The following is a 10,090-nucleotide window of genomic DNA, read 5'->3' as shown; positions in this document are numbered from 1 at the left end:
TTTGGCAGCTCTCGGCCAACGCGAAAACTGATTTCACTTTGGCAGCTCTCGGCCAACGCGAAAACTGATTTCACTTTTAAAAGTAAAGTGAAATGAGTTTACGCGTTGGCCGAGAGCTGCCAATTTTGATTTCGTTTTGATTTTGATTTTGATTTTGATTTTGATTTTGATTTTGATTTTGATTTTGATTTTGATTTTGATTTTGATTTCGTTTTGTTTGATTTTGATTTTGATTTTGATTTTGATTTTGATTTTGATTTTGATTTTGATTTTGATTTTGATTTTGATTTTGATTTTGATTTCGTTTTGATTTTGATTTTGATTTTGATTTTGATTTTGATTTTGATTTTGATTTTGATTTTGATTTTGATTTCGATTTTGATTTCGTTTTGAATTTGATTTTGATTTTGATTTTTTTTTTGCTTTTATTTATTTCAGAGGTAAAATTGTAGTGGCAGCCCTCGGCCACCATACACCAGTGAGGTGATATTAAATGTGCTGCATCTGAAAAGCATACAGAAATATACAGAAACATTCAGAAGAAAAACCAAAAATATATTTTACCCAACTAGATATCTGAGCATATAGCAGCCTGTTACCAATCTTATTTGAGAAATTAAAGCTATATATTCTGCATTCATTTAGTCTGGCTTGATGCAAGAACTGCTAGCACAGTGGAGAAACTAAGGGATAAAATACCAGGGAGAAATAAAGAATTCCTCAAGGTATTAATGATGTGTTATTATCTTTGTTATTATTCATAACCAATTTTTTATATAAAGTAATTATTGACAAGTGTAGTTTAGCTAGTTTCATTTAATACAAGAATTAATAAGACATCAAATATATGTTAATTCCTGTTTGTGGACGTTTATGTAAAGCAGTGTAAACAAATATTCAAGTTGGATACACTCAAGCTTCAATAGGCGCGTTCACACTGGCGCGAATAAGCGGGATGCAAATCCCGGTTTTTGCATCGCGATCGAAATACCGAGATTATTACAAGTGTGAACGCAATAATACTCACTAATAATCGCGATCAGCATCGCGCTCCAAATCGCACTTTTGACTGCGATTATTTGGAATTAGCGCGATTATTTGCGTGTGTGAACGCTCGCTTTGGAATTAGCGCGATTATTTGCGTGTGTGAACGCTCGCGCAAATAATCCCGGTATTTTCTATCCCATCATTCCAAGCGAGTGAGCAGTAAGCATGCGCAGTGAGCATCATTCCGGCAGTGAGCATGCGCAGTTCGATTAATAGAATTATCCCGCTCGGCGATTAGCGCGATTATTCGCCTGTGTGAACAACGACACAATTATCTCGGTATTTCATCGCGATTAGCATCGCGGTTTTTCTTGTGTGTAAACGCGCCTAATGATGCAAATTTTTTATCAAATTTTCATTTTCATTCTTATTCGATGGCTAACACTAGGTGCCACATCGGTACATACATATTTCTCCATATAGCGATGCATGTGAACTTTCAAAGTGTTTTGATTGCCAGCATACGTGAGTAGTGAACCGTGGCCCTTTAAACACTGATGACATCGGAGACATGATACAACCAGTCTTTTCACAGCATTCATTATGACAGAATCCATCGGCATCAACCCTTCCACAGCTGTCATCTGCCAGCGATAGTTAAAATTGCCGCACAGTCGAAAATAGCATTTACGCAGTTACATAGCTTTACATATAGGCCATACATATTTGTTGACACTTGGCTTAGTGACGTCATGCAGTACACATCGTTCGTGCATTTCACATGAAATTGCAATGGTAACGTCATAATTTCTCACAATTTCTCAACGTGGACAAAACATTTTACCAATTTAGTGGTTTTCATTAGTCATGGATATGTCAAGGTAAGTACTAACATGTTTCGCATGCGTTCACCCATTTTGCACACAGCCAGTCAGTCATTGTGGAAAGGAGAAAAACGCCGATTTATCCGTTTCGATTTCTGCAACAGTAGCTGATGTATAAATGGCTATTTCTCTGTCATTACAACTTAGAATAATTTAATTTTACACTCGTTTTAATGGTAACACGTACATTGCTGGTTATGAGTTATAGTTCTTTATTTGCATAAATTTTCAATCCGACTATTCGACTTAAATTTTAGGCTTTTTTTCAGTAAATATGAAACGTAAAGAAAAATCCTGACGGGTATTTTGTTGCATATTGTGCTCACTTGTGGCGAGAATTTTGCTTTCATACTCTGTGGTAATTGAGAAATAACCAAAATACCATTATTACATAAAATTCAAAATTTGTGATGTTGCATAATTAGGTGCTGGAAATTTTCATGAAATTTTTTGGTTTGTGTGTAGAGATATATCTCATCTATAAATAAAACGTGATTGAATCAATTAATTTGTCAATAAACGTTTACTCTTCATTAGAGCAATACCAGTGCAAAAGCTTGAGTGTATTCTTAATGTGTTTTACAGACAAAATGTGGCCTGCCACTGAGCACCTATTTCAGTGCAGTGAAACTAAAGTGGATGCTGGACAACTGCCAGCAGGTAGTGACAGCTATCAATGAGAAGCGATGCCTGTTTGGCACCGTAGATTCTTGGCTCATGTGGGTGAGTAATTATGAGAGAGAGACTATCACTTATCTCCATTCAATTAATATTACGTAATGTCATCTTAAATTACACTCTACACTGTACGCTCTAAAGTGTACTCTAAGTACACGCCTATATTACCATGAAAACTGCTTCTTGATATCTTTCTTAGAGTCTTTCTTAATCTTAATCTTCCCTCATGTCAGATTGCATGGTCTGTTGTTTATATAGTTTGCATGGACAAATGAGCTAATCTTCAGTACTGATTCCTCTACTTTATGCTGGGTTGACAAAAAAATATAAACTTACCATGCAACGTGTTCTAAACCATTTCCCCCATCGTCAATGATTTCTGTTTGAGGAGTTGCAGGGAGTAGCTTCTATTTAAATTCTTCATTGAACCAGTGAAAAAAATACACGGGGGCTCAGGGCGATTTAGCTCTCGAAATGCCAAAAAGAGCCCCGGAAATGCCAAAAAGAGCCCCCGGAAATTTGAATAGAGTTCAATGCAAACCAAATTTTAGAGTGCTATTTTCATGCACGCGAGCTTGAAAAATAGCCCCCGAAAAATAAATTTTACATTTTTTCCTTGCATTGAACAGAACTTGACTGGAGGAACTAAAGGGGGACTACATATCACCGACGTGACGAATGCCAGTCGGACAATGCTGATGAGCATACATAACCACAAGTGGGATGCCGAACTGTGTAGGCAAGTATTCCTCTATCAAATTATTATAGATTACAGTTATTACATTGTAATTATGATGTTCATTAGCCTATAATATGTGCGATGTATACATGCCAGAATGTGAAATTTTATCGATTTTAAGATCAAATTGATTTGGATTAAAATATTCGTTTATGTTATTGGAAGTTATGAATGAATTTAGTTAGAAAGTTGATTATTTTTTCTGCATACACCTACATTAGATGCTTACAGTATATCTTTGTTACTGTCATTTAATTTTTACATGAGAGTAATAAGTAGATGCTTCTATTTAAATGATATGGAATAACCTCTGAATTTCAAAATAGGAGTGGTTTGTGATTGTAATATTTAGTGTGACCTGTTTGTATTCATGTACCAGGTTCTTTAGTGTACCAATGGATATCTTGCCAGAAATCAGAAGCTGCTCAGAGATTTACAGTGTCATGTCAGAAGGTTCTTTGAAAGGGATACCTATATCTGGGGTAAGTCCTACAGGGGCGTGTTTCACGAACGTCCGTTTGCTAGTCCCTCCACTATCTTCTCTGCTATCTCCCGAGTTGTCCTCTAAACAGCGGAGGGTGCGTTTCACGAACGTCTGTTCGCTAGTCCCTCCGCTATCTTCTCCTATATCTTCTCGGCTATCTCTCGAGTTGTCCGCTAAATAGCAGGGGGACGCGTTTCACGATTGTCCGTTCGTTAGTCGCTCCGCTATCTCTCGAGTTGTGCGCTAAATAGTGGAGGACGCGTTTCACGAACGTCCGCTCGCTAAAGTCGCTCGCTACTTACCGCATTTTAGCGGACAACTTTAGCGGAAATTTTGCACGTCCCGCTAAGTTTAGTCACTATGGTGTATATAAAACCCATCAAAATTGCCATCAAATAAGAGCTTTCGTGATAAAAATAATCTTGGCTGTTTATTATGCATATTATTACACCTAAAAAACTGTTTTAACTCTGCATTAGGAATATGACAAACGTTGTGTATTTACATTTAAGCTATTAACAGTTTACCATGTATTGTAAAGGTTATTGATGGCACTGATTTACGTACGCGATTGTCTGTACCTTGTTTGCAAACTGCGTAGTTGTCAGGCGGTCGACCCCATTAGCACGCACCACGTTAGCACGCACTGAGTTGCGAGCATGGTATGCGACGATACAGTAATTAGCACGTACCCCATAACACATTTCACTACAATACATAAGCAACCATTTTGTGTAACTCTCATGGTCAATGCTATAACTGCGAGCACGTAAGTGTAGCGAGAATAATGGCAAACCTTTATTCTATAAAGCTTATAATAGGGAACATGCAAGAAGACATTTTTGAAGAGAAAGGAACTTTAGAGACAGAGCACATCTATTTGATACATACAAAGACACTGAAATCATCGCTTTTGTCATTGCTGAGCTAGTGGATCAACTTGAAGAAGAGCTCTCGCCAGCACAATGAGATATAGAGCCATATCTACCTCTTTACAAGTTTTGCATCACTACGATTTTATGCAACTAGAAGCATTCAGCAAACGGATACACGAATACATGGCTACACGGCTACACGAATACATGGCTACACGGCTACACGAATGCACGGCTAGCGATACACGTGGCCGAGAGACCTCATGAAAATGCATATAAGAGGCGTGTGCGGGAGTTGTTTGTGTATGATAGAACGTAACCTAGCAACTGCACTGCACACTTGTATTTATCTGCCAACTGACTGTCAGCTTTCCTTCGCTAAATAGCGGAGGCTTAGCGGAGCGTTTGTAAAACAAGAGTTGTCCGTTCGCTAAGTTTTCCTTTATGCCTCCGTTCGCTAAATAGTGAACGGATAACTTAGCGGACAACTTTAGCAGACGTTAGTGAAACGCGCACCAGACAGCCATGCATGACTACAAAGCAAAGTAATATGGTCCTTAGTATAAATACATGTGTAAGGTAGTCAAACAGAGGGATACAATGACGCAATCAGTCGCTGGCTGCGAATGCACAGGGTGCCTAAACAGAGAAGCAGAAGCAGATTTTTTTTTCGTTATAAACTTTTGTTAGCTGTGCGTCTCTATTTGATACATGTATGAAGGAGCTGAGGTGTGGTGCATTGCTATCGGGTACCATGCGTCAACTTCCAAGACCTAATATGAACCAGGTTATTAAAATGCAATTTGTAATTCATGTTGATTAATTATTGCTATCAATTTGATTGCTTGTAGGTACATTTCATAGTGTATTCCTTTGAATTTTAGATACTTGGTGATCAGCAGTCAGCACTGGTGGGACAAGCATGCTTTAAGGAAGGGCAAGCTAAGAATACGTATGAAAAAGAGTTTATTTTTGCATTTTATATATATTCACCATTGCATGTATGTGTAAACTTCACTATAATTGTTCTGGTTGTTTGAATTCCATCTGATGTGTTTATTGTATATTATATGAACTGTCACCTAATATCTCATATTCAAGCCTGTTAACAAGGTTGTCATCTGAATGCATCATAGCAGCTATATGCATCCAAAAACCAACTTGGCTAATTATTAGCTCATCTGACATAGTCAGATGCAGCTTGTAGAATCGCTTGATCGTCCGTCCGTCCGTCCGTCCGTCCGGTCGTCCGGTCGTCCGGTCGTCCGTCAACAGTTGGGCACAAATCTTAACCGCTCGACGTACGGTCACGATATTCGGCTCGTTGGGGGGGATCGTCAAAACGAGTTGGGATGTCGAAGCTGGGGGTCAAAGGTCAAAGGTCAAGAGGTGTAAAAGAAGGGGGAACATTCACTCCTTAATTTAAGCGTATAGGGTAGGAAATGCCGACATTGCGGCACAAATCTAAAACGGCTCGGACCTTAGGATCGTTGATTTATTTCGGTGGTATAGCATCATCGGTAGGAAAAGCCATCACTGTGCTGAAATTGCGACGTGGGATCAAGGTCAAAGGTAATGGACAGGGCAGATTTTAGACATTTTCTGGAGCCGACAATGGTTGACGGAGCGATTTGAAAAACTTTTTTGTTTCAGCGTCGTGCACCTACTCATTTACTGGCCTTTATGAAATGGACATGAAAATTTTTTTTTTTTTTTTTGCTTTCCACTGCGTTTGCGAGAAGTAGTGATCTGCATAAACCTTTTGACCTCTCACAAGAGGGAGGATTTAAAACATGGATTTGTTAACTCGTAGACTGTGATTTTAGTAAAGGAATTTGGACTGCCTGGGTTTGCTTAGTAGAATCCTTAGCATGCCTGGCATGTTATGAGGCCTACAATTGTCACAGTGAAATTTCAAATGCTAAATTTGTGTTAAAGTACGGTGTATGTTCCTTAAATCGAATATAATTTTTCGTATGTCCATTCTGGTACTTCCAGTATCGTCTACAATGTAAAGTATGCCACTGCAAAGTGGCTTGCTGCAGTTGCATGTGTTGCGGGCAGTTTTGCCTGCGGTTAATTGGTTTAGCAGGTTGACAGCTCTCTATTGCAATTGCAGGCCTGTATAGGGCTTGCGTAGGTAATATGGCATGAGTGCTTACCTATTCTGTCTTGCAAATATGTTGTTGCTACTACGGATGATTGTGGAAGCTTCCATCTTTAATCTGAAGATACTTAAACGTACGCGCCATCTCGTGGCAACTTTCATAACGATCCCAACGAACATTCTTTTTTGAGAAGGTTCCTGATACCATCCCTGTGCATTCCACTGTTTCGGCGTGTATGTGAACACATTTGGGACTAACAGGGTTTACTAGAATCCCTCCACTCCACCACAGAGTCACCGCAGTAGACGTTAGATGAGCGCTGTCGCTATGCGGCACTTGTTGTATTTGCAGTGATATGGCTGACTGGCCTAATAGTATTTTTTCATCAAGATGTGGCAGTGGATCATGAGTGTATAGTCTACACTGTGTGTAACTGGACCCTTAGGGACAAGATAGCTGGCATCTGATGCAATATTGTTGATGTAGCGTTTGCTCTTTCTAGGTATGGAACAGGCTGTTTTCTCTTATACAACACTGGTCAGCAGCCAGTCATCTCTGAGCATGGATTATTGACTACTGTCGCATACCAGCTTGGCAGAAAGCAGCCTGTCATTTATGCACTTGAGGGATCAGTGGCTATCGCTGGTGCTTGCATTCGCTGGCTCAAGGACAATATGGGCATCATAGAAAAATCTTCTGATATAGGTAGGTGGGAATTAGTATAATGTCATTGTATCATTTGGATTTCTAGAATTTATTGTTATAAAAAAAGAGTGAGTGATATGTAAAATTATTTTTAATTAATCTATACAGAGAAGCTCGCATCTACAGTGAAGGATACAGCTGGTACATACTTTGTACCAGCTTTCTCTGGACTCTATGCACCATACTGGCAAACTGATGCAAGAGGGTAAGTACAACACTTCAGTGCCATATTAGTCATGAGTTGTTACTCTACTAATATCTGTTCTTTCCTATTCTCAGTGACATGACTAACTCTTTTCGCAGTTATTAACGCTGAAGGCGTCGTTGTCGTATAAGGTAGTACATGTTTGTACAGATGTACATATATATCGTCACCGGCAGCATAGCGAGTCATAACCTATCATGTCAATAACAAAATTTGAAACTCGGTGATGAATAATAACAAATGTGAATGTCGGATATCAGAAATGTATTTAGTTATATACTATTTTCTATGCACTAAGCATCTCAATATACTGTCAAACTCTATAAAGTGCTGGTCCTCTTCAATGCCTGTTGCTCCAGTGATCGTTGATTAATTGGTCTTATGACAAACAGCACATAATTCGTCTAATTAGTAACATGTACATCACTTTCTACTAGGGTAAGTCCTGTTTCACCTTAAAAATAATATTCTTCTTACACTCACCAGCTAATTTCTACTCTAAACTACTCTACCTTCCTGCCCAGACTTTCATTTGATTGTGAATGAAATTCTTACAAATTTATGTTTGTTTAACTTTTTCATCAACTTTTTATTGCCTTGCTCTCTGCTACCCCTACATATCGACCGTGATCTGAACACCACTACACATGCATATGTATGTGTTGATATTTGCAGGATAATATGTGGGCTGACACAGTTTACAACCAAGGCTCACATAGCTAGGGCTGCTCTAGAGGCCGTGTGCTTCCAGACCAAAGAAGTAAGTAAATTTAAGTAAAAAACTAGCATAGATACTAGATAAACTGCATATTCTATATAAAAAAACATTGTCTGATGCCAACTTTTTGCAGTTTGCATAATCTCGCGTAGTCATTCTAATCCAACGTTTATTCCCAGATTTTAGATGCAATGAACCAGGACAGTGGAATCCCTATTCCCTCGCTACAGGTGGATGGAGGAATGACGGAGAACCCCCTGCTCATGCAGATACAAGCAGATCTGCTGGGCATACCTGTCAGTATGTATCCTGATGGTAGATTTCATAGAGCTCGCTAAACTTGAAAAAGGTTATTATTAATTAATAATATTAATAATAATATTAAATGTTATTATTTCATGTACTTATTTTCAATGGAAATTGTGTACATTCAAATGGATGCAGTAATGCTCTATTTGTATATGTATATCATAAACTGCTGTCATACTTGTTGTTGATCAGTTGTTGATTGGCCTTACATATAATTGAATGACTTCATAATATTCTGCCCTATTAGTTAGACCATCAATGCCAGAGACAACAGCACTGGGTGCTGCCATTGCTGCGGGAGCAGCAGAGGGTGTACAGGTGTGGAAGGTGGGGGACAAGCTCGATTCATGTACCGCCATTACTACATATACCTACAACCCATCAATCGGCGACTCTGGTATGTCATCAAATCTCATCCTGTTAAGGTTCAGTCTTGTTATGTCTTAAAGGAGGTGTGTCCCAGATTGCACTACTTTATCCCATTTCCCCCAATCAGGTAGCACCTTCTTACAGCAGGCAGTACAACCACCCGAATCCCATCTAACCAGTAAGTGGCATGGCAGATTTTTAATGTGCAAATGGGGACACTCCTCCTTTAACAAAACAGTTGCTGAACGTTGGCTATACTATGAGGACTTTCATCCTAAATTAATATAAAGAATATATGATGTATTTTTACGGGGTTGACATTATGGGTTGACATTTAAATCAATGTGTTAGTTATTTATTCTATCATGTTTCCAGAACGAGAGAAGAGATATGCAAAATGGAAAAGGGCTGTAGAGAGAAGCATGCATTGGCAATCAGATGAGGAGGACAGCACCGAAGGTAATTGCATGTAAAGTTGCATGCAGGACAGGTGTGTTTCACTCTATCTACACAGTATTGTGAGCTATTCTGTAAATTTCTTTCATGCTGTATGAACAGATAACTTGGTGTAAAGATATTTTGATTATTTTTTGGGGCAATGTCCTAGGTCTGTAGGTAGAGCAGATGTAGCGTAACCTAATAAAAAAAATTCCTGCTCTCAAACTTTCGAGTAAAGTTTTGCATGTATTTTTTCTTCATATTGAATACAATTGTATATGTAATTGAACATAATTGAATGTATTGTAAACCAGTTTCATAATTAAAGGTACTTTTGTTTTATTTTACTCTGTTAAGGATAGATGTCAAAAATATGGTATGCCGCACACTGCCATTTGGACTCTTTTTCTTCTCCAACTTTGTGTTAATGAGAATGATGTCATTGTGGAGAGAGACCAGTTGATACTCAAGCAGCATTAGCTTATGTATAACCCAAATTAGCATACTAAATTACTGAAAGTAATTGTTGTATAATTGTAATAATTGTATAATATCAATAGATTATTGATCAATGAGTTGTAAACATTAGTT

At 38.4% G+C, this 10,090-nt stretch overlaps 1 protein-coding gene across 6 annotated transcripts in view; it reads left to right on the top strand.

Moving 5' to 3' along the window:
- The window catches only part of LOC106809205 (glycerol kinase-like), a 26,964-nt gene that overhangs the window by 8,867 nt on the left and 8,007 nt on the right, over nucleotides 1-10,090 (top strand). Inside the window, exons 5-16 of one of the 6 annotated variants that reach the window (XR_001393855.1) lie at nucleotides 646-725; nucleotides 2,457-2,594; nucleotides 3,179-3,288; nucleotides 3,668-3,770; nucleotides 5,532-5,599; nucleotides 7,258-7,460; nucleotides 7,569-7,665; nucleotides 8,341-8,425; nucleotides 8,563-8,683; nucleotides 8,940-9,089; nucleotides 9,437-9,551; nucleotides 9,862-10,018. Coding sequence is in view for 5 of the 6 variants with exons in the window: in XM_014812205.1 (XP_014667691.1) it covers nucleotides 646-725; nucleotides 2,457-2,594; nucleotides 3,179-3,288; nucleotides 3,668-3,770; nucleotides 5,532-5,599; nucleotides 7,258-7,460; nucleotides 7,569-7,665; nucleotides 8,341-8,425; nucleotides 8,563-8,683; nucleotides 8,940-9,089; nucleotides 9,437-9,520; nucleotides 9,862-9,962 (1,340 nt within the window). In the remaining variant the exon portion in view is untranslated. Of the gene's footprint in view, nucleotides 1-645; nucleotides 726-2,456; nucleotides 2,595-3,178; nucleotides 3,289-3,667; nucleotides 3,771-5,531; nucleotides 5,600-7,257; nucleotides 7,461-7,568; nucleotides 7,666-8,340; nucleotides 8,426-8,562; nucleotides 8,684-8,939; nucleotides 9,090-9,436; nucleotides 9,556-9,856; nucleotides 10,085-10,090 lie in introns of those variants that run through there. The other 5 variants (XM_014812205.1, XM_014812231.1, XM_014812224.1 and 2 more) reach the window with 5 other exon arrangements.

Source organism: Priapulus caudatus, unplaced genomic scaffold (assembly GCF_000485595.1).
Source record: "Priapulus caudatus unplaced genomic scaffold, Priapulus_caudatus-5.0.1 Scaffold14, whole genome shotgun sequence".
Taxonomy (NCBI): Eukaryota; Metazoa; Priapulida; class Priapulimorpha; order Priapulimorphida; family Priapulidae; genus Priapulus; species Priapulus caudatus.
This window is presented reverse-complemented; position numbering and strand designations above follow the sequence as displayed.